Source organism: Macadamia integrifolia, chromosome 2 (assembly GCF_013358625.1).
Source record: "Macadamia integrifolia cultivar HAES 741 chromosome 2, SCU_Mint_v3, whole genome shotgun sequence".
NCBI lineage: Eukaryota > Viridiplantae > Streptophyta > Magnoliopsida > Proteales > Proteaceae > Macadamia > Macadamia integrifolia.
The window spans coordinates 4,452,781-4,476,509 of NC_056558.1; the positions used below are offsets into that span (position 1 = coordinate 4,452,781).

The 23,729-nt window shown below is 37.6% G+C and overlaps 4 protein-coding genes across 5 annotated transcripts; 2 read left to right on the top strand and 2 right to left on the bottom strand.

Annotated features, from left to right (window-relative positions):
• Nucleotides 1–3,319: 3,319 nt before the first annotated feature.
• Nucleotides 3,320–7,591, top strand: LOC122057311 (probable F-actin-capping protein subunit beta). Its single transcript, XM_042619366.1, has 8 exons — nt 3,320–3,600; nt 4,403–4,473; nt 4,688–4,801; nt 5,039–5,121; nt 5,196–5,269; nt 5,395–5,520; nt 7,051–7,146; nt 7,304–7,591. Exons 1-8 carry the CDS (start codon nt 3,472–3,474, stop codon nt 7,385–7,387), a joined length of 777 nt encoding a protein of 258 aa, XP_042475300.1. The 5' UTR covers nt 3,320–3,471; the 3' UTR covers nt 7,388–7,591.
• A 1,326-nt stretch (nt 7,592–8,917) lies between these two features.
• LOC122093596 (co-chaperone protein p23-1-like) lies at nt 8,918–11,671 on the bottom strand. Its single transcript, XM_042663952.1, has 6 exons — nt 11,479–11,671; nt 10,155–10,341; nt 9,901–10,063; nt 9,761–9,798; nt 9,493–9,544; nt 8,918–9,207 (listed from the first exon to the last, which is right to left on the bottom strand). Exons 1-6 carry the CDS (start codon nt 11,481–11,483, stop codon nt 9,134–9,136), a joined length of 519 nt encoding a protein of 172 aa, XP_042519886.1. The 5' UTR covers nt 11,484–11,671; the 3' UTR covers nt 8,918–9,133.
• Nucleotides 11,672–16,503: 4,832 nt separating this feature from the next.
• On the bottom strand, nt 16,504–20,394 carry LOC122088535 (mRNA decay activator protein ZFP36L2-B-like). 2 transcript variants are annotated; one of them, XM_042657834.1, is made up of 4 exons: nt 19,797–20,394; nt 18,292–18,910; nt 17,276–17,338; nt 16,504–17,096 (listed from the first exon to the last, which is right to left on the bottom strand). In XM_042657834.1, the coding sequence occupies exons 2-4, from the start codon at nt 18,880–18,882 to the stop codon at nt 16,779–16,781; spliced, it is 972 nt and encodes a 323-aa protein (XP_042513768.1). In that variant the 5' UTR covers nt 18,883–18,910; nt 19,797–20,394; the 3' UTR covers nt 16,504–16,778. The 2 variants fall into 2 exon arrangements, with proteins under 2 accessions (XP_042513768.1, XP_042513775.1); XM_042657841.1 differs by lacking the exon at nt 19,797–20,394 and having other exon boundaries at nt 18,292–18,784; nt 18,844–18,916.
• LOC122088525 (pentatricopeptide repeat-containing protein At1g34160) lies at nt 20,246–23,340 on the top strand. The gene has a single exon (XM_042657823.1). It carries the CDS (start codon nt 20,293–20,295, stop codon nt 22,015–22,017), a length of 1,725 nt encoding a protein of 574 aa, XP_042513757.1. The 5' UTR covers nt 20,246–20,292; the 3' UTR covers nt 22,018–23,340.
• Nucleotides 23,341–23,729: the final 389 nt, after the last annotated feature.

Below are 23,729 nucleotides of genomic sequence, written 5' to 3' on the forward strand. Positions count from 1 at the left end.
TAATGATCGATTTATTCAAGCTGAAAGTGAAAAGCTATTTTTTTGTGAAACAAATTCTTTTGTTCAATTATATATCAAAATAAAGTGCATTAAAAGTATCCTATTCAAATTTGACCTTGAAAGAATGTCTCTCTAGGTAACAATTGAACGTCCTTCAGTCCTATTCAAATTTGACCTTGAAAGAATGTCTCTCTAGGTAACAATTGAACTTCCTTCAGAAATTCAGATTGAACTATGCTTTTGAAGAGTCGCAGTGTTGTTAAAAGGAGAGGAAAAGAAATTGTAATTTAAAATTTTTGTCCCATTTTAATATTGAGTGCACTTCGTCAGTCACCAAGGTGGTGAAATGAAAATTTGTTATCTTCTATTTTAATTGTTTTTGTCTTATCATCAAAAGTTACGAAAGTCACCTTCCAAGTATCATTGTCCATCTGAAATGATAGGATGTACCCTCATAAAGAGAAGTGTTTAATATAAAAAAAAATGTTGAAAAGTAAGATTTAAACAACAAAAAATGTAAATTTAGCATTGGGATCAAATCGGTCTCTGCCAATTTCTGTTAGAATTGGTTGGGATTGGTTACAAAAACCCTAGAATCGGCCCCTCATAGCTGATACCCAGTGATTTGATGTCAAATCGATATTTGGATTAGTCACAGGCTCATGGCTGATTTGACCGATTTGATTCTAATTTAGGGCAATTGTTTTTTGTCCACGAGAAGTCCTTTGCGCCTACACCTATGGGTGTGCAAACCCAAGTAAGGTTATGATGGTCATTGCATACTTATGCGTTTGTGGTGCACTGGTCTCTCACGGACAGAAAGCTACAACCCTTTTTGAAACCATGCGTACGATATCTTTTTCACTGGCTTTGTTTATGATTAGATTATCACTCCCCTATAACACATTTCATTATAGGTAAAATCCAATCATCATTTCACATGTGAATGTAAGAAACATGCATGACTGATATGAGGCACAGACACTAATAGATTATTTTGAAAATCTTACTTTACACGGTCTTAGAGAATTTTTAGAAATAAGACAATAGAAGAAAGTTACTTCCCACTTTAATTATAACGAAAAAATGTAGCTACATGGGGTTTTTTTTTGGGTAGAAACTACATGGGTTTTCTTGCTGACACATCTTGAAGTGCCAAAATCATTTTCACCTTACATTATTATTTACATGATTAGTTTGGGTATTAGGAAAATTAATTTCATGGCTTAACAGTCATCTCGATGAAGAGGGACGATAGATAGGATATTTCAAATTAGGAGAAGAAAAGTGATATTTTTTAAAAAGTCTAGGGATCATGATATTTTGCTATAGTAGAGGCAAGGAGAGTGACATTTTCTCCAAAATTAAATAAATTAAACCAAATTACTGAGATTGCATACGAACCCAATGAAACCGATTGAACTGATTCGGTTCGAGGTTATGAAAATTATTTGGTTTGATTTATATTTATTGTATCATGAATCCAATTGAAACTGAACTGAAAAACCCAGAACCAAAATCTTGAATTGATTGGCTATCTGAATAACAGTTAGTTGGTTAACTGTTATAACAAAATAACAAGATTTAAAAGATGATATTTCCAGAAGCGTCTCTCACTCTTCTATTCAGTAGAGAAGGTAACAAACTTCTTCCAAACACTATATAGAGACACAAGCCTTCTCAATTTTCAATTGGGTTTCTTGTTTCCCATGTTTCTTCATTTTCTTCTTCGTTCTTGTATCGTTCCTGTTTCTTCCATTACCTTGTCAGCCCTTTTCTTTAGACTATGAACTTTAGGTAGTCATGGTCTCAAAGAGAAAAGGGCTGACAAAGAAGTGGAAAAAGCAGGTGAGCACGTTACTGCTACTATGCTCCAGAGAAGTTCTTGGCGTTTTGGACAGACTTAAGACACAGTACCCACCAGTCCACCACATACACAGCTTATTGTATGTCTATTTCATTATTATATATTTTCTTGGCTTTCTATACTGTTTTGCTTAACAGATTTGAAGATTCTGAAACCTTTCTATTTCTTCATGAGATTATTCATTAGTAGTATTTAACCATTTGATGATATTCTTGGTCATACTCTATCAAGATTTCTGTGGGGTTTAGGATTTTTATTTTTACTTTTTGATGGAAAGGTTTAGGCTTTTTAGATTTCCTAGATATATATATATATATATCGTCATTGTGTGAAAAACCCTTGTTACAAGTAAATGAGAGATTATTTTTGTGAGGTAAAGAGTGATGTAGAGAATTTTTTAGTTTTTTTGGTGGAAAATCTCTAATTCTCTACGGTGAATATAGGATATCATGCCTTTATATATGACGTGTGATTGTTTGCTTTATTTTTTTTGTTTTCATTGCGTATTTTATTTTGTTTTCATTGCGTATTCAATTAATGAAATTAGCCTACTCAACATAATGAACTTAGATGCATCCAAAGCCAAATTTTCAAGAGATTCAACTTATTCTCCCAAAACCCTTTATTTATAACTAGTCTTACACACTAAGCAATATGATTTTCAGGAAAGTCTAAAGTCCAATACTCCAAAATGAAACCAGTGAGCAACCAATAACCAAACATGGGATTTTTTTTTCTCGATAAAAACTAAACATGGTGTAAGGATAAAGAGGGTGTGAAAAGATCGCTTAACCCTTGTTGAAGATGTTCGCACATGTTTTCCCATTGGCTACTCTTGTGAACATGTATCTACGCCAAGAGATAGCATTCTCTTGTCCATCGGCTTTTTAATACTTTAACCCTAGTTCCCATATAAGAATCGGACGAGTCAAACCAACTGAAATCGGGATCGGCCGGCCAATCTGGTCAGTACAATTCCAATTCTTTTAAAATGGTTAAACCAAACCTTTCACCGATCACCTGGGGACTGGGGTTGGGTTGGGTTGGTTGGTTGCCCAGCAGCGAACAGGGACCACACCTTTAGTAGTAGTCATGACTGCATACATGTCATCATGCATATACATGTGCTTCTCATGTTATGCCATCATTCCTTCACATATTCCCAATCCCATATAAATCCCATTCAACATCTTGGAAATGGACGGTCAAGATCTTTCCTAGTTCCCCCTGGATCCTGTACAGTAGTATATCCAGTGATCTAGACATGATTTAACGGTATTGATTTATAAGAAAAAAAAGATTTAACGGTAATGATACACTGTCTTGGGCATTTTAACACCGTTGATCACTTGTGGCTTGTTGATTGATGGGATCCAACGATGTAGGGTATCGGAATTTTCCGAATATTAATCAAATTTGAGGACTAAATAAAAAGCGCTTCCCGCGAGGGGAACTCGGATCAAACGACGCTCTCTCTCTCTCTCTCTCTCTCTCTTTCTCCGCCTGTGAGGTCGGCTCGACAGCGACGCAGCTTCATTTCTTCTCTCTCTTTTGCTGTCTCTGTGCTGAAGGTTTTAACCTGCGGTAGCTTAGGGTTGATAAGAATGGAGGCGGCGATGGGTCTGATGCGAAGGATCCATCCAAAGAAAACAGAAACGGCTATTTCAGCGCTTCTGAGTCTCCTGCCTGACCAATCTTCTGATCTCCTCTCTCAAATAGATCAGCCACTCCAGGTTTGTTTCGCTATTTCTATGGAACAACATTGTTTCTGTTTTCCCCCATTTCTCTTAAGAGGATTTTGCAATTTCGGATGCTGCTGTCAAAATTTTGTGCAATTATTTCTGTTTTATGTTTTTCTCTTTTGCTTTTAATAGTTGCGACGAGAATTCGAGTTAGTTTCCGTGCTTTCTGGTGTTTGATTAACTTCATTTCCATGGAGACTTTCCTTTATTTTCTTTTCTTTCTCCTTTCTGTCAGCATTCCTTGCGATATGATGTTCATTCCTATAGTCTTATACCATGATTTTGAATCTTGAAGCAGTGCTTATGTGATTTTCTTCTTCTTTAATTTTTTTTTCCCATCTCTCCGGGGGGGGGGGGGTGACTGTGGCTCAAAAGTAATATTACTTTAGTGCTTGGGGTTTCGTTTATTCTTAAATGTTTTTGGATGCTCGGATTTTACTGTGTTCCCTTGTTTGGCGAATACTTTTGGTTGTGAATAGTTATTCTAGCACCTTTTTCGTGGAATTACTTTAAGGTCCATTGGTTTTATAATCTGCTTCCACATCCAATCGATTCCCTTCATTTTATTTATTTTTTAATTATATATTACCGTTTGATTTTGACTTTGCTGAACAAGTATGATCTGTTAATAACCCTGTGTGATCTCACTTGGCCTGACATCCCAGTATATTTGCTCTTGAAAAAAATTTATATGCAAATTAATTTTTAATTTCATTCTTCAGAGAGGAAGTATTTTCTCTATGTCCTTGTTAATGTTGGAAAGTTCTGAATCTTTTTTGGACCAAGAGAACAGGTCTTATGTGATATGGATTCTGGAAAGGAGTTCTTATTATGCGAATACAACAGAGATGGCGATTCCTATAGGTAAATGGGCAACACATAACCTCGTGCAAAAATGTTTACTGCTGTGTTGTGTTTACACTATTATAGTCATTCCAGTGCAGCTGCTACCTGTAGATTCATTTGGAAATTGAACTTTATGTTCTATACCATACTTAATGAAGCTTTATTATTATTATTATTATTATTAAGAATTGCATGTGTTGTTGATTTATTTAAATTTCCATTTTTTTTGCAGATCACCCTGGTCAAATAAATATCATCCACCCCTTGATGATGGACTTTACCCGTCTTCTGAGTTGAGGAAACTTGAAATTGAGGCAAATGATGTCTTTTCCATTTATCGTGACCAGTGAGGTCCTTTACTTGCCTCGTCCTTACTTTGTTCTTGTTTTGTATTCTCAGAAAGATGAATATTCAATTCTTTTCCCTTTTTTAATCTCCAAAATTACTTTAGTAGTTGTGAATTCCATTTATATGTTTTTCTACTCGACTGCTGGCGAACAATGCCTGCTTCTAGAATCTTAGAGTTCGCTTCTTTTTGTTTCCAAAGAAGTAATAGCAACTTGTTTTACCATTAAATTGGTAGGTATTATGAAGGTGGCATTTCATCAGTATATGCGTGGGAAGGTGATCATGGAGGTTTTGTTGCATGCTTTCTAATAAAGAAAGGTAAGCTTTTCTATTGATCCTGCTACCAATTTACTTCACTTTTACTGCCTGGTGATGGTTTCTTGGGGATGAAGATGGATCAAAGACGGGCCATGGCCGAAGGGGTTATTTACAAGAAGGTTCCTGGGATGCTATTCATGTAATTGAGGTGAGGAGATTATTCTATAAACCTATAGGAGAGAATAGACATGTAGAGAGATGCTTCTTTGCAATTTTTCCACCCCCCGCCTCCTTCACTAGCCATCATGCTATAGTTTTCACATTTCTGTCTAGGTGGGGCCAGAGGAAGAAGGAACAACTCATTACTGCTTGACCAGTACTGTCATGCTGTCATTGACCACACATACTGAGTCATCGGGCTCGGGCACATTCAATTTATCAGGTTCAATTAGAAGACAGGTATTTCCTCTTCAATGTGGCTTCAAATAGCTTCAAATTTTTATGTATCAGTCTCATTTTCTCCCCCGGGGTTTTTATTTGGGGGGGGGGGGGTGTGGTGGGAGGCGTGGGTTTAACTAATTTCTGTGCTGCATAACATTGCATATGGGAGCTTCCCACCATGAGTCCAGCAACCTCTTGGCTAATACATTTGTAAACAATTCATAATTTTCTAAATGAAAAATGGAAGTTCTCCAACAGAAGAGTCTAGAAGTCTTACTAGCCTTAATTGATCACTGAGACAAGTGCCTTGCTTATGTCCTTCAGTTCTATTCTTCTATGCTCCTAAATATGAATCTTTAAGCCCCCGGGGGGGGGGGGGATCTGAAGTTGCATGTGGGTTTGCCCTATGTATTGATTTAATTTATGAAATACAAGCATTTGACACTTGCATGATTGACCATCTGCACCTACCATCTATTGTTCTATGGTTTTTCCTATTAGCACATTTTTAAATTTTCAATAGAGGAATGGCAAAAGGTGGTCTTTTATATCCTTGTTTGAAATTTTCTCACCTGGTGAGAAGTCTTCAATGCACATTGTGCAGTGCTAAGCCTGTGCTCAACAATTTAGATTGCTCGCTTAAGTACCCCCCCCCTTCCTTTTTTTTGTCAAAACTCAAGATTCAATAACCTCCTTCCTTATTAGTTTTGCTTAAGAAATAGCTTCACTGAGCACTAACTGGAAGCTACTGAAAACTTTTCTTAGTTCCTTGAAGTTGTATTGAGATTTTTAGCATTGTGCAATTGGACCATATTTATTTTCAGGATAATATTTGCATATGCTCTCTCTCTCTCACACGCGCACACACACACACACACACATATGCTCACTGCATGCACACAACCAGTATTCTTCTCATCACTTATTCTAGTGTCTGCTTTACTTATAGGAATGATAGATTGTAGTGTTGTATATTAAATACATGTTATATAACTACATATCCATATTGGATCTGTAACAGTTTTTTTTTTAAGTTATTGTCTGGAAGTTATCCCAAGATTCTAATCATTTTATAAAATTATTCCTGATGGACCCTCCTATATCAGATTGTATTCCTATCCCATGAATAAAATACGTTCTAATGGATTAGCTCCCTTACAATGTGGCAAAAGTGAAGGTATGAGCTATCAGGTCAATCCAACCTATGTATTTATTCTAGAACAAGGGCCACAGGAAGGATGGTGATCAATGATAATTATCTGTTGCCTTCATTGTTCATCTTGAGGTTTCTTTAGGTGTGAAGGCATTGCATTGAGGTCTCAAAGCTCTTGCAAATTCTAGTAAACTCCACAGTGGATGATGAATTAATTTTTCTATCCGTGAAAGTAACCCATGCGTCAGAGTACCTGGGCGTCATACTTTGACAATAGACATGTTGATCAAAATTAAGTTTGTTAGTGAACCCGTTGTTCATGCCCCCTGCACTGTCCTTGGATTGTGCTCTTTGGATTTAGGTTTATCATTTAACGACATTTCTTTCTTTTACAGATGAATATGGACCTGTCAGTTGAAGATGGTCACCTTTGTAACATGGGAAGGATGGTTGAAGAAATGGAGAGTAAACTTAGATACTCATTGGATCAGGTAAATTACTGTCTTGTTTCTATGCTTGTTAATTTTACAAATCCTAGCTTCTTTTTGTGGTTATTGAACTCAACTTATGGTCTTCTAAGTGTTTGGGTGATCGGTGGATTGATTCATGGCGTAAATTTTCTGAATGCATGAATCATGTGCATAACAGGTCTATTTTGGGAAGACGAAGGAGATGATTTGCACTCTGCGACCACCATCTGAAGTGGTGCAATTGAGGATCCCTGATAGCTGATGCACATGGAAAGATAGAATATAGTTTGTTTCTTTTCATCTCATCAATGCTACGCATGTTACTGATGGGTATTTTGAATATGAATATAGCTTACCCCTCAGTTTTGCTGTTGTACTTGATATTGTGAATCTGTTTCTACATTGTCCTGTGTATTAAAAGGTGCATGATAGTTTCAATATTAGCACTGCTTTCCTGCCTTTTTTACATCATGGATTAAAGATGGATGATGAGCAACAGGTATACATGCATGGTCATGAACATATAACTTTTGTGTGGCATGAGTAAATGAAGATGAGCCTTCATGGAATTCACTGCATTATGCTTCACACATTAATAAATGCAGAAATATAATGACAAATATCCTGCAGAATTACACCTTCAGATTTTTTTTTGGGGGGGCGGGGGGGGTTGGGGATGGGCGGGGTGGGAGGGGGGATAGGTGGTGTGTGGAAGGGTTATAAGGTATGCAGTTCGACCCCTCCTTGCCACCCTAAGAAGTTGGGAAGAACTGGAGTTATTTTCTGTAAGGAGCTTCTTAACTTCTCATAAAATATCTTTTTTTTTTCTGTTTCACTAGAAGATCATTATATTCAAAAGAATCAAAGAAAGAAAAAAAGAGACAAACCTAACAGAGGAAAACTAACCACACGAAAAATGGCATACTAATAGAATTGAAATCTTGCCCTAGCCATAGCATCAGTCGCATCGTAATATATAAGTCAGATTTGTTGCTACCTTTGCTGAAAAAATAAATCTGCAATATGATTGGTTTCATTGGTTTCTCTAAAGCAGCGCATAATCTTCTATACAATTTGATAGAGAAAAGGCTTAGAGTCTATGTCCAGTTCTGAAATATGCTGGCTGCACTCCAATGTAACACATTTCATAGGTGGGCTTCTCCATGCCTCTTGGTTAGAGAACTCTTAATAATTATATTAACACTTCCATGTCAATTGCATCACCCACCCTGCGAAGGACACTTTCTACTACCCAAAGTGGAGAAACTGTCTAAACCAAGAATATCTACTCATCTTCCACAGTAAACACGGGGTGCATGCAGCCAAAACAACCATGGATTATATCAAAGCTATGGTACCATTTTTCAAGCCTCACAAACATTATAGCTATGATCAGCCAATCGTACAGATTTCTCTGCCCATTATTCCGATGAATACCCAAGAGTACAGCTCTTTGTATCACCTCTATCACCGAGTGGCCTACAGACAAGCTGAGTGTTTCATAGTCCACACCCGGAGAACACAAGCTGGCAGCTTTGACCACTTATTGTTATTTAGTGTAGTTTCTAATTCACATCAGATGTAAAATTGGACTTTAACATGAACATCCCATATAAGCAGCCTTTCAGAGCCTCACAGACCCCGAAATCCCTCCCTCCCATTTGTAGCCATTTCGGCTGGAGAACAAGGAAGCGTCGGACAGATTACATCCAGAAACAGCCCCAACTAATTCATCCTGAACCATCCCATCCAGAAAGAAGAGGGCGGGAGGGGGGAATTTGAAAAGATCATATCAGCTGGAACCAGTTCTGACAACTTCATGTATTGGACGTGTGTATCTTAAACTTCAAAAATCAATCAAATCTCCCTATCCTAGAATATCATGATCCGTAGGGAAAACATTGGTCAAGCCACAAAATGGGACTCCTTTACAGATGGTACGCTTTTGAAAAAAAAAAGAGGGGGGGGGTTGTTTTGGAATCCATCACAGACTAGAGTAGCACAGTTTTCAAACTTTTGCGGCAGAGTCACCACCAGCTGATGGGTCTTCTTCCTCGTTCATCTCATCAGTATCACTATCATCTGTTTCAAGTGGGATAAGCTTTCAGTTCTAATGCAATAAAAACGAATAAATAGAATGCTGGCCAAGACAAAACAATAAGAATATCGAGTTTTGTAACTATTCTTATAAATGTTTAATGCAACATTTTCAAAAGCAGCCTCATTACTCGTTAGAATTGTCAACAATTTTGGAACTGATTACATCAACAAAATTCATTAAAAAAAGATCATCACAACGTCATCACAATCATCAAGGGGAATATAATAAGAGAAAAACATTGTAACCACCAATACAATAAGACTAACCTTCATCTTTATCATCAACATCAAAGTCTTCTGGACCACCCATGTTCAACTTCTGCAAAGAGGAATATATGTATTAGAGTTGATCAAACACTCTAGATTGTATTTGTTCCCACCTGAGCAATGCTATGGAGACCACCCTCGTCAGGAAAACAATAACTGACATCACTACATCCAGAATCAGGTTAACCCAGAGTAGTTGAACAGCAAAGGTGGCCTCCACGGCATCTCTGGTCACATTACAGACTCATGTGCCAACCCTGTTACATACCGAAAAGTCCATATCGCCAAAGTCCATATCAGCTCCAACTGCAGTGTACAACGTCAAACAAATTAGAATGATAAAGTTAGGACACAATGAAAATACACACTTAAGGATAATAAAATATGGCTGGTACACATAGCACTTACCACTAGGCTCCTGTTCCTCATCTTCATCAACCCATTTGTCCCAATCAACTTTCAAAAACACAGGGGGCTTCCCTTCTTGCTTTATCAATCTGCTCCACCATTTCTGCTCTGCTTTTTTCACAAGGTAGCATATGTTTCTCAAGCCAACACTAGCCTTGCTTTCCTGAGACAAGTTTGTTTATACAATTGTGATCTTTTCTCGTGTTTACAAAAGCCAATAAGTAGTGTACAATACTTATATTTAGGAGACTTACATTCACATCAACCTTATCATATAGGACAATATCAACTTCATAGGGTATATTATCAGCACCACTGGTAGCAGAGAAAAAGAATTTCCCTTCTGGCTCCAGCTTCAGCTTCACATCCTTTGCATCTGGTAGCTCAATAGTAATGTAGACCCTGTCAGACCTCTGAGTCCACTTCACAGTAGGATGGCGGCTAAATCGAAAAAGGAAAATTAGATCAGCGTAATATAAAAAAAAAACAGCAAGTAGGTTCAAAACCAGCACTGATCTAATTACTATATCAAAATTCGGTGTCCAATGTAACTGGGAAAAAAAAAACACATCATCTAAATATAGTATCCAATCAACTAGCCAGTAAATGGTTTACTCTTTGACCAGGATTAAATATTGGGTGGTGGAAGTAATACTGTGATCGTAGCAACCCAGAGATTGAACTGGGAAAGTAAGGAGAGGTCAGAGTTCTTTTGTGATTTCCACATTTCTTTTGTGATTTAAATCAGAGTTCTACAACAACACAAGTCATCCCCGTGATCAGATTTCTTAACAATCTTCTGTTTATAGATTTCTGCAATACCAACATACACATCAGCTCTAGGACTAGGTCAGGAAATTACAAAATAACTTCAATTTCTTTCTCTTTCTTCTATTAAAACTGCAAAACCACCGCAAACCACCATTCAATCACAAGTTTCAAAGCACCTGTTAAAAATGGAATACACGAGGCCAAATCCAAACAGGAAGGTTCGAACCCCGTAACCAGTGGCCGCAAAACCGAGTCAACCCAATCACAAGTTCCGAAGTTCAAACCACATGAAAATGAAATAATTAAATAAACAAATCCAGATAAATAAGGCCACAAAAGCCAATTTTATATTAAAGCAGCAACGACGACGCTCAGCCACAACTAGAGCCATCGATAAATTGAAAACACGAAACAATACAAAAATGACAATCCAGTAAATGAATCCTATCCAGGAAGTCCAGTTCATCTCCCAAATCAAGCTTCCAGTTGATCTAAACAATCCAGAACACACAATGAAACCCTAAAATCCCTACATATTAATCCAAAATGCTGTTTAAACAAACATATTTCAAGTAAACCAAAATCTAGGTTTACCATATTTCAAGTAAACCAGAATCTAGGTTTTCTGAGAACATTTTTGCACAAAAGAAAATCAAAAAACAAAACTACTATCCACGTTATTACGATGAAATGTGGAGGAAGTAACGAGGTGTAGCAGCAGAGAGGACTAGATAATAGAATCTCTTGTCATGGAACTAGAGATTTAGAAAAACAAGAAGCGAAAATAAGTAAATCAGAAAAGCAAACCTCATTTTGATGTCTTGTCTGAGGAAGAATTCCAGGAGAGTGATCTCCACTGGTTTTGCTCACCCTAACGGCCTAGCCTAGAGCGACAGTTCCTGACTCCTGAGTCTCCTGAGGAAATGAACCGATCTCTGTGCTCGATTTTGGATTTTATAAACAGAAGAGTACTGACGGTACAGGTACTACAGTCACTAGTTGGAGTGTGGAGTCGAGACTCTAGAGTCTAGAAACTTTCTAGATTCTTCTTTTCACTTCTCCCTGGCATCCCCTGTTAGCCTACGTTTGTTGGATCAGCCCCTAGATAGCATCGTTTGATGACGTGTTATTTCTGTTTTTCTTGTTTATAGAAATAGAGAAATAACCAAAAAGGAGTTTGTAAAATTCTTTGGTTTCATTTGTTTATAAAAACATAAATTAAAATTTATGAATAATTTATATTTCTAAAAATGACTTTGACGAAATAAGTTGGATTTGTTTTGTCGTTTCTAGAAACAAATTTGAGAAAGAAAAAAAAAATTTGTTCTGTCCGATAAATCTCTCAACTATTTAAACATATAAAAAAAAAACTGAATCCATTTCTCCCTTTTGGATATACTATTGAGTTTTTTAGTGGTATTATGTCTACAAAAAACGTTTTGAGAAACAAGTTTAATAAACATAAAAAAAAAAAATCCATTTTTGTTTCTAAAAATATGAAAAGTTGTTTCTGTTGTTTCTAGACACAGAAACAATAGAAACATTATCAAACGATGCCTTAACGTTCATCGCCATGGTCATTTATAGTTATTTTAACAAATATCATATAGCAAAATGATGATTCAACGGTTTAAAAAAAGACGTAAATAATAGAATAATGCATTAAGAATCATTGGATCATCACCTCGTCACATGGTGTTCATCAAGTAACTATAGGCAAGTCTGGGACGAATCCTTGTTTGATAATTAAGAGGAGAAAATAATAAATAAATAATAATAATATAAAAGACATAATAAGACAAAAAATAATGATTATACAATGTTTTTTATGAGTCTCTCTTCTCAAACTCAATTTTTTTTTTTTTTTTTTTCTTGATTTCCAATCATAGTGTGTTAAACATGTAAGCTGTTTCCGATTTTTCTTGAGAAGGGGTTAGGAAACTTAATTTTCAATTATTTAATGAGGAAATTAGAAAGGAGAAAAGCTTTTTTATTCGTTTTGGTGTTTTGAGTGGTGAAATTTTAATCGGTTTGTTTCAGTTTTGATTTCAGATTAAAAACATTAGTTTGAACCAAATCGAATTGACTAAGATGTAACCCTTATAAATCGAACCTAAATTATACTAAATCCTATATATATATATATATATATTATATTTTTATTTTTTTCTTTATTTTTTCCCTGTTAAGTTATATGAAATCACATAGTATGAGTTTTGTTGTTGATTGTGTAAAACTAATTGAAGGCTACGAGATTTTAACATTGTGGACTGTGATTTATTTTTCAACTTTAATAGCATGCTATTTCCACTTAAATTGAATTAGCAACATAATGTGTGCGATCTAAATAAAACCTAACTGATTTTGTTCCATTTCGATTTTGAAATTATGAAAAATATTTATCGGCAGCCTAAAATCAAAGGTGCAAGTTGATCTATCTGGTTGAGGCTGCATCCATTTATTCAACTTGACACATGGAAAGGGCTTACTCTCCGTCTGCTTTTGATTTTTACGTATTATATCTTGAACGAAACAAAAATTTAAAAGCGAACAAATTGACACCCTCTTTTAAAAAAAAAAAAAAAAAATCGACACCCTTTGTTTATGTAGCCCCTCATGACTCAACATAGGGGCAGTGGCAAAGAATGTGGATAAGGTTGTACTGGTTAATTCACACAAATAGAATCCACCATATTGTTGATTGTTGGTAGATTCCATCTATGTAGATCAACCTTGTACGAGAACTAGGACTTGATCTGCTCTCACTGGCAAACAGGGTGTACCATGCAGGAAGTGAAGAGCGTTTCTAATGGCATATTTAGTTGAAACGTTAGTGAATCCATATATATATATATATATATATATATTTTTTGGGGTATGAAATTTGAAGTGGACCTTAATTATAGGGACAAGTCTGAATACGCCATCCATGTGCGGCGCTTAAATGGAAATGGGTGTTGTCATTTATCTCTCAACTTCCCCTTTGAATGACCCCTTGTTCCTCTTGCATGATGCCCTATCACATCCTCCCATTGGCGCTTTGCGCTAGCATGCTTATCCCTTAGCCTCCCTTAATTATAATACGGGGAAAAGACTCTAATTCTAAGGTGCATATTACACCTCTTCATATGTATTATATAATCAATTTTTTAAAGAAAAAATAATAACTAAAATAAATATAAGAGGGTGTAGAGTAATCTACTTGCTCGAAGAACTTTCTCTCTATAATATAATAATCACATGACTATCTGTAGAAACTTTTATTTTTGTTTGAAATGTGAATAATTTACTTTCACATTTTAGCATTAATTAATTTGAGTGTTACAAATTAAGTTCTTGGTTTCATTAGAGAAACATTCAATTCTCCATGTTGAGAATCACCTTAATAACAAAAACAATCAACTACTTGGTCAAATGGATCAAAATGAATTTGATTTTAGGGTTTAGAAATTGGCTATTGCAGAGGTATAAGTCCACAATCCACATTAGTTGCCTAAAAATTTGGACGAGTCTTTGGATACCACTGAGTTAGCTCTACCTATTTTAATAGAATTCTACTTGCACCCAAAAAAAAAAAAAAATCCAAATCTCAGTCCAATTAAAAAAATAACAAAATAAGAATTAAGGAAAAAAGATCCTAAAAAGGACCCAGACATAATGAAAAGAAAATTTATTTAAGGTAAATGTTGTTTCAACTTTGTGCAGTCATCATTTGGTCATTGTACTATTAGATGATGGGGTGCTCCAGTTGAATGCCACATATCTAGATTGATGATGCTTTAAAGTAATTACATGCCCCACCAGGGGCTGTCTATGGTCTGAAGTATAAGGTTGAGCTCAATGATACAAGAGATTGGAGAGGAGGCATCTTAGACAAAGGATATATTATTCACCTTTTATCAAAGTTTTTTCCTTATATTCTCAAAGTAACATTATTAGCTCCCCACCCACCTCTCGTTTTGTAGACATGAGTACATGACATCATGGTAATATTCATTTTGTTCAAATATGGCTACAACATTTTTATTGATTTATTTACGGGAAGGGGTTTTTGTCATGTCTAGTGCATTGGTTATGCAAAATGGCAAGTTCTATGAAGCTAACAATTATGGATAGGTCGACCCAAATTTTTTTGTGACATTTTCAAGTTTCAAAATAAATGTAATTTAACAATTAGCAAAATAAAGTATAGAAATTTCAAAATTACCAGGAAAAGAGGGAGTGGGTGCATGATGAACCGCCATAAGGGTGCTTAGGCATACATGAGTAGATTGTAAGAAAGAATTTGGATCTGAACTTGACACAAACTTCCATAGACCGATAGATCATTCCATAGAGATATGATTATCATTATCACAATCATCTTTCCACGTGAAAGTAATGTATAGGAACCCTCCCAGGCATGGGAGATTAGGAGACTTCTAAGATTAAGGCACCGGTTTATTTCTACCGTTTTTTCATTTTTTTGTTCCCATAAATAGAGAAACAGCCTAAAAAGTGTTTGATAAAATCGTTCTGTTTCACCTGTTTCTAGAAATATAAATTAAAACTTATGTCTATTTATAATTCTAGAAACGACTTTAACGAAACAAGTCGTCGGACTTGTTTCGTCATTTCTAGAAATGAATTTGAGAGGAAAAAAAAAAGTTGTTGTCCCCAGTAAATCTCTCAACTATTTATTTAAACAAAAAAAGAGGCAACCTAACCCTCTCTCCCTTTTGAGCATTCCGATGATACTATTGAGTTTTTTAGTGGCATTATGTTATAAAAACGTTTCAAGAAACAAGTTTATCAAACACCAAAAAATCCGTTTTTATTTCCAAAAACGTGAAAGCTGACATAAAAATAGCATAAACGGTTTTTTACATTTTTGAAAACTAAAACGGATTTTTTGGTGTTTGATAAACCTGTTTCTCAAAACGTTTTTTTTTTTTTTTTTTTTTTTTTATTTTTTTTTTTTTTTTTAGCAGACATAGTGCCACTAAAAAACCCAATAATATCATCGGATGCCCAAAAGGGAGAGAAGGTTCGGTTGCCTCTTTTTAAATTTAAATAATTGAGAGATTTATCGGACACAAGTTACACAACAGCCTTTTTTTTTCTCTCAAATTCGTTTTTAAAAATGGCAAAACAAGTCCTTTCTAGAATTGTAAATAAGCATAAATTTTGATTTATGTTTTTGGAAACGGGTGAAATGGAACAACTTTATCAAACACTTTTTTAGTTATTTTTCTGTTTCTAAAAACAAGAAAATGACAGAAACGAAATATTGTCAAACGATGCCTAAGTTTCACATAGACTAGGAGCCATGCTCTGGAGAGCGAACCCTCCCCTATTTTATTGATACTTCTAAGGGAGGGATGACATGATGAATTTAATGCTTAAATTTTTTATGGTAAAAAAAAAGAAGTTGGGATGGATCTTTGATCTAAATTAACTGGATAATATTGAATTTAATGGGGTGTTATAGTCAATGTTATCAAAATCAGGATCATGGATTGGCCAAATCAGAATTTCTAAAATCTGGATAAATCATAGTCAATTAGGATCCGAAAGCAGATTTCGATCGATCAGATTCTGATTTTTAAACACTCAAACTTTTTTGCTTATGGATTTCATAGTATTTCTTTCTTTCTTTTTTTAATGAAGAATCCTCGAATCTGTTTGAGTTTTATGATTAAGGTTTAAGAGTAAACCCTAAAAAAATAGGTAATCACACTTAACTCATGTAACAGATTAGTGGTGAAAAGAATTGAACTAGACACCTCCGTTATACCACATCATCAACAATCACCAGAAATGAATGATTGTGTGTGCCATGCAAAAAAGACAAACAAACAAAGAATTGTTTTTTTTTTTTTTTTTTAAGTGGATCCTGTCCAACTATTCTTTCTTGCTAAACTATGAAAAAGGAAAAATTCTGTTACCCGGCGTCAAAACAAATTGAACTGCGGGTTGCTGAAAGTTTCAGAAAAACAGCAACCCCTGTAAAACCCAAAAAGGTTTTGTAGGTGTCGGTATTGTTTCCTATTTTTTTCAAAGGGGACTAATCAAAAGGGGGTAAAATCAGAAAAAGAAAACCGTTCATGGGAAGAAGCTAACGATGTCTACTCTGGGCAGATTTCAGCAAAAGCGGGCAGTCTTCTCCTACTCGAAGGGCCATACAGAACTCCGCGAATGTACGAGTCAACTGTTTCCCTGGATACAGGTTCCTTCTTGGAAGAAGAAGGGATTTGAATCTCGATGCCGTCATCTGCTGGTGACCAATCTACAGCAGTTGTCTTCTCATTCTCTTCCTCCTGTTTGATTTTCACCGTTGATTTCTTCATCCCCAGTGGTGGTGACGCAGACGCTACCGATGCCGTGACATGGCGAGGGAGGCGGTTTTTCGTGCTTGATGAGCCTGTGCTCCAAGATTTGGATTGCTGCCCGTGATCAAAACACACGTTAGCACGGAATCAGAAACAAAGAAAATAGTTCAGAGACCTAACATAACTAGAGTTTCCCATATAATTTTAAAGCCTCTGTTTTCCTGAAGAAAAAAAAAGGGAAAGGGGGAGGGGGAGGGGGAGGGGGAAGATAACGAAAAAGGAGCCGTGCGTACTTCGGATTTGCTGTTCTTGTTTATGTGACGGCCGGGACGCAGTTCCTCTTTTCCATGAGCGAACTGCAAGGAAACATATCGCCATTAGAAAAAGGAAAAATACTACCAGATGATAATTCAGAAACTACTTTGCCCCCTTGAGAACTACAATTTCTTAGCCCCTCATTGAAGTCCCCAATCTTGCGAGTATGGAATAGACAGAACTTTGAAAAAATTATACAACTCAAAAAGGATTCAGCGTCTTCAAAATCAACCCTCTTTCAATTTATCAAGCAAGACCGAGTGTTCTAGTCTCAAATGAAAGTCCTTTCTAGACGGGGAAAGAAGAAAATAGAGATGTCGGCATTCCACGACAACTGACAACCACCTGACTGGAATTCTTTAGGGCACCCATCATCAAAGTATCTGAATCCATCAGTTGTATTAGCTTCTGGATGAACAAAAGAAATAATAATTGAAAAATCATCGAGTATAACAGTGGCCTATAAAATATCGAAGGAAGGAGAGGAAGCGACTTCTTATTAACTTGGAAAGCAAGTCAAATCTATATTAGGTAACACTCCATTGCATATATATACCATAAATAAAATAATTGGTTTCCAACTAGGAAACCCAAGGCACAACGCTCGCTAGCTTACCATGTATATCAAAAGACTCTGAATGTGGATGCGGTTTTAAATCGCTGCTTCTATATTTTGCCATATTAATCCTCTGTCTCGGTCTTTACTTCCTAAAGAAGGATTGAATTTCTCTACTTCCCTCAAAACTCCCTAAGATATGTAAGAGGATTTAAATCCTCTCCATCTGGGAATAATTCAAGTAGACCCAGTTTCCAAAGTAAAGAGGAGAACGGGGTGTTCTTCAGTTCTTAATCACAACTGATTCAGACCACAACCTCTGCTCGTACAAATTTGCAAACAAGGTGGCAAACACATGTATTGTAATTTACATGAGAGAGGAGATAGGGAAACCAAAATTACTTGCAGAGAAGAAGAGAATACGGGACGATCACTCACCTGGCATTTGGTGCCGTAGCGACAACTCCCCGTTTCCTCCCATGTCCGGCAAATATCCGTCTTATAGAGGCTGTTTCCCGGAGATAAGGAGCCAGAATCTGAACCCGACCTTGAACGTCCTCCCGGCACCGATCCAACAAGAATCCCATCCATCACCAGTACGTCCTCTTCGACTTTCACAGGTGTAGTAAACAAAGGAGGGGACCTCGACGGCGGGGTCTCCAGGTTGTCTATTATCGACAGAGGTAGAGGAGACTGCGAAGAGCTACGAGAGGAGAAGTTGGGGCTGTGGTGGTACTTTTGCATCAGTCGCGGATGGAACTTGCTCGAATCAATGACAGGAGGTGAGAACGCGTCGATAGGAGAAGGAACGATGGCTGCCGCAGCTGCTGCCGCGAGAGGGTAATGCATCAGTGCAGATTCCATCTCGAGAGGATCGGGAGTTCGAGAATCAAGAGGAGAGCTCGCGAACGACGTTAAGCCATAGCGGGATCTGTTGAGAAGTAATTGGTGATCGTTTTGTAGATTGATAGAGGGAAAACTGCCAGTTACCTTTGAATAGTTCTCGTAAAATCCTTCAATCCGTTCCATCTATATAGTCTTTATGCTTCTTCAGCTCCTAAAACAGGAGACGAAAATAGGCAATTAAATAGGTGTTAAAAGGATCTCAAATTCAAATAAATTATCGAAAATCTCAATTTCTTGGCGGTTTGTTGAAAACGGAAAATTTTCTTTTAATGTCTCTGTGATTCCCGCCATCACCCCCAAAAAGAAAAGAAAAATGGCTTCATCGTTTCCAACTGCCTTGCGTGCCTGGACGGCTGGACAGTGTGACGATATGGTATTCTCGAAATTACCTAACCACCCCTAGATCTGTGGGGTTAATTCTCAATATTCACATTGGAGGTTATTTTAGGAATCAGACACAGGGATACCTCTCATATAATGTCTAACACTGGAATCATGAAACAGATTTTTCCAGAACTAGAACTTCCAAAAAAAAAACAGAAGCAGAGCTGAAGATAAAATGAGCCGATTCGATGTATTATAAATTGAAATCTTCGGGCAAAAAATGAAGAAAAAGGCAAAAAATATCAATACCTCAGGAATCTCTCTCCTTATGCAATAGAACTAAATGATATAACCATGGAAAGGAAAAAGATGAAGAAATCCCTTCCGATGATATCTCGTAGCGGAAGAAGCTAGCTAAATTTTCGGACGAAAAGAACAACTCGCACAAACCAGACACAATAAACGGAAATTAAACCACAACAGAAACTCTTGATTCTTGAAGCTATACGAACAGACTAAAAGGGAGAAAGAAATGAGAATTAAAAATGAAAGATAGAAAAGTATCAACAAAGACAACGAAAAAGAAATCAATCTGAAAACATAGAATCCATTCATCTCTTTGAAGAAACCACGGAAGAAATTTATATCAAAGTATTTTTACGTAAAGAACGAATGAATCAAGGACTCTTCTTTCCAAAGAATCTGAACCTCACCTCAAAATTCTTGTCTCGTGGTGATTGATAGTCCGAAGCTTCGCGATTCTCAAATCGTGATCGCTGCGTCCTCTGTTTCTCAGTTCCTTTGCTGCGGAGTGACGGATGAGCTTCTTTGTATAGCTCTCCGCTCCGTTCGCTCACGAATCTGGTTTTGAATTGAAACACTGAGAACCTCCAACAGGTCTCTTTATCGGCCCCGCGCAAAGTACGAAGTACAAAGTAGATATGCGGTCCCCATCCACACACTGCACCGAAAAATCTGAACCGTGTAATCAGAACTCTTATAGTAAAACCTGATCAATCTCGCTAATCTGACCCCTGTCGGAAGATGAAAGACTTGATCATTCGACACATCAGCGGCAACAACAAGGTTCATAATAAAACCCATCTAATATATAAAATTACGAAAATGCCATCATCTTCTACACTAGAACACGAGACAGGTCTGTCAGTGTCTCACGTTCTCTACCAGGGCCTGAGGCTTCTTCTGTTGATGGCCTACTTCGACCTGCTGTTACAGAAATGCACGTCGCTTGCTCACATCAAGCAAGTCCAAGCCCACCTCATAACCAATGGAATTTTCCAATTTTCTCCTTCTCGTACGAAGCTTCTGGAGCTCTGCGCCATCTCCGTTGCCGGGAACCTGGACTACGCAGGAGAGATTTTCCGGCAAGTCAATAATCCGGTGACCAACGACTGGAATGCCATTATTCGAGGTCTCGCACAGAGCAACGAACCCAGGCAGGCTCTCACATGTTACCAAGCCATGTGTCGCAGGCCAAATAAGCCAGATGCTCTCACCTGTTCATTCGTCCTCAAAGCCTGTGCACGTGTGTTAGCCCTTTTAGAAGCCAAGCAGATTCACTCCCAACTCGTTCGCTTCGGTTTTGAAGCCGACGTCTTGTTATTGACGACTCTACTAGATGTATATGCCAAATCGGGTGACCTAGACAATGCAGGGAAACTGTTCGACGAAATGTGTGTGAGAGATATCGCTACTTGGAATGCCTTGATCTCTGGCATGGCGCAAGGGAATCGACCGAGTGACGCTTTGGCTCTGTTCCGTCAGATGAGGGAAGAGGGCTTGAAACCGAATGAGGTTACCGTCCTTGGTGCACTTTCAGCTTGCGCGCAATTAGGCGCCTCGAGAGAGGGCGAGACCATCCATGGGTTCGTGCGGGATGAGCAGCTTGACATGAACGTGCAGGTTTGTAATGCAGTCATCGATATGTACGCTAAGTGTGGGTTGATTGACAAGGCATGCGATGTTTTCAATGGAATGCGCTGCGCTAGGAGTCTTGTGTCATGGAATTCGATAATCATGGCACTTGCGATGCATGGCCGTGGGTCTCACGCGCTTCAGTTGTTCACCCAGATGCATCACACCCACGTGGAGCCTGATGCAGTCACATACCTTGCTGCACTTTGTGCGTGCAACCATGGAGGTCTGGTTGCAGATGGGCGTAGATTGTTTAACTCTTTGCTGGAGTCTGGGTTGACACCCAATGTTAAGCACTATGGGACCCTTGTGGACCTCCTTGGTAGAGGAGGGCAGCTCGAAGAAGCTTATCAAATCATAAGATCCATGCCCATGGTCCCAGATGTTGTCCTCTGGCAAACCTTACTTGGGGCTTCCAAGACTTATGGGAATGTTGAGATGGCAGAGCGAGCATCTCGAGCTCTTGTGGAGATGGGATCAAATAGTGATGGTGACTTTGTGTTGTTATCAAACGTTTATGCTGCACACCAGAGATGGGATGATGTGGGAAGGATCAGGGAGGCAATGAGGAGTAGAGAGGTAAAGAAGGTACCTGGATTCAGCTTCATAGAAGTGGGAGGTGTGGTACACAAGTTTGTTAATGGTGATCAGACCCATTCAAATTGGCGGGAGATCTATAGGAAATTGGATGAGATTAATTTTAAGATTAAGTCATACGGGTACATGCCTGAGACTAGTTTTGTGTTGCATGACATCGGAGAAGAAGAGAAGGAGAACGCATTGTCTTACCATAGTGAGAAGTTGGCCGTAGCTTTTGGCTTGATTATTATGGATGATGGGACCCCAATTCAAGTGAATAAGAATCTTAGGATATGCGGAGATTGTCATGTTGTAATCAAGCTCATTTCGAAGATTTATGATCGTGAAATTGTAGTGAGGGATCGAGCTCGGTTTCACCATTTCAAAAATGGCATTTGTTCCTGTGGAGATTATTGGTAGGTTTTATCTTATACTTATTTTTGGCAGAAATGAAAATATATTGCTTGAGATGGTTGTGAAAATCTCTGGCGCCGGTCTAGAGTAGCCATTGGTGAGACTGGATTCTTCAAGAACATGCTTATTCCTTTATTACAGTAGCCTCCCAATAAATTGGGTGAATAACATGTTCCAAGGTTTTACAGAAATTTTAAATTGAGTATCCTCATGTTATCAAATTCCTTCCTAGAGGCTCTGAGCAAGGATGGATATATAGATGGGAACATGGAAAACAAAAATATCAAGATTGATATTTATGAATGATTGCAGTTTTATGACAGTATATAAATCAGGGACTCTTCGATTTGTAAATAAAGAATTCAAAGAAGCCTGCTGTGACAACTGAACCAGAGAGAAGGATCCAAAGCTGAGGAGATGGGAATTTACAACAACTTTTCTAGTTGATATTGATAGGATTTGATACTGGATAATTAATAGCACCTTTGAGCAGGACATCCTACCACTAAGTTATGAAACAAAGTGGAATTATTTGGCCACAGCCTCACAAAGTAGCTCCAATTTGATGGAGGATGGTACTATTCCAGAAATGTAATGGCTCTAGCTATGTGAAGCTAATTCAGTTGAGTTACTTTCTCTTCTTCATCGAGAGGGAAAGAAGTTTTGCTAGGAAGAGATTCACTTGTCAACCATCAGGCTAAAAATTTATTCTTTATATTATGATCCTTGACTTAAAGCATTGCAGTAAAGAGTTTCTTCTCCTTGAGGGATACTATGCCAAATTGAATCAGCTTCAGATTTTGGCAGCTTTTATGGGCAGGAGTGTTGAGCCTTTGACAAACATATGGTAAAACCATGCGGTGCAGGTAGTTGGTGTTTTATAAACAATTTACTAATTAGCCTAAATACTCAGATTATTTCAGATAACTTCTGTAGCCGAAGAGTATGTGGACCCTCAATCAAAGAGGTATCCCCCCACTGATGAGATGTATATTTTTATTTTATTTTTTCATGTCCAAGCTTCAATCTTGAGGAAAATGTACATTTTATTTGATCCATTTGTTGCTGACGAGCAAGGTGATGCTTTGCAAAGCTTGCAGGGGAATAGAAGAATTTCACTTGAATAAGTGTGCTCCTTAGTCATAGACAAGATATGAATTTTCAGCCTACATTCTGATCTGTATCTTTAGAGAATGAAATTGTAAAACTTATCTTGGTGATAGGGTTGTATAACTTAGTCCAAGGTAAGGTATTTTCTAAAGACAGGATGCAAGAGTGATGGTAGAGTTGAGCTTTTAAAATATGGTGATTTGGACTTTCCAGTGTGAATTGATTTGGATTTGCTCAGGCTGCTTCTCTGCTCTGCTCTACTCTGCTCCGCTCCATGCAAACTTTGTTGGGCATGTTTTGAATTTTGTTTCAGCACGTGACAGAAACTCTATAGAAAGAATTGGTGATTTGCTAATAACAAGTGTGGAAGTTAAGGTCCATATTATGTCTCAAGAAGAATCTAATCTTTGCCATGATTGTTGTTGCTTGTTAGTCTGTCTCAAAAGACTTTTCTTTTTTGGGGGCCGGGCGGCGGGCGGGGGGGGGGGGGGGTGGCGGGAGCATGGATTTAAACAGTGGAATCGAATCGGTTGAACCGGTTAATGACCAATCCTCCTGATTCTTCCGATTCTAATTGGCCTCTCCTACAGCTTTTTAGGGTTCTACAC

What these genes read in the sequence shown, in the direction of transcription:
- LOC122088535 (XM_042657834.1), bottom strand. Translation starts at nt 18,882, where the DNA reads ATGGAACGGATTGAAGGATTTTACGAGAACTATTCAAAGGTAACTGGC. An exon ending in GCTACGGCACCAAATGCCAG is followed by an intron (nt 17,339 to 18,291) that starts GTGAGTGATCGT and finishes GTTTCCTTGCAG; the next exon opens with TTCGCTCATGGAAAAGAGGA. An exon ending in ACAAGAACAGCAAATCCGAA is followed by an intron (nt 17,097 to 17,275) that starts GTACGCACGGCT and finishes GATCACGGGCAG; the next exon opens with CAATCCAAATCTTGGAGCAC.
- LOC122057311 (XM_042619366.1), top strand. Translation starts at nt 3,472, where the DNA reads ATGGAGGCGGCGATGGGTCTGATGCGAAGGATCCATCCAAAGAAAACA. An exon ending in ATGCTATTCATGTAATTGAG is followed by an intron (nt 5,270 to 5,394) that starts GTGAGGAGATTA and finishes ATTTCTGTCTAG; the next exon opens with GTGGGGCCAGAGGAAGAAGG. An exon ending in CAGGTTCAATTAGAAGACAG is followed by an intron (nt 5,521 to 7,050) that starts GTATTTCCTCTT and finishes TTTCTTTTACAG; the next exon opens with ATGAATATGGACCTGTCAGT.
- LOC122088525 (XM_042657823.1), top strand. Translation starts at nt 20,293, where the DNA reads ATGGCCTACTTCGACCTGCTGTTACAGAAATGCACGTCGCTTGCTCAC.
- LOC122093596 (XM_042663952.1), bottom strand. An exon ending in ATGATAAGGTTGATGTGAAT is followed by an intron (nt 10,064 to 10,154) that starts GTAAGTCTCCTA and finishes AACTTGTCTCAG; the next exon opens with GAAAGCAAGGCTAGTGTTGG. An exon ending in TTGGCGATATGGACTTTTCG is followed by an intron (nt 9,545 to 9,760) that starts GTATGTAACAGG and finishes TCCTCTTTGCAG; the next exon opens with AAGTTGAACATGGGTGGTCC.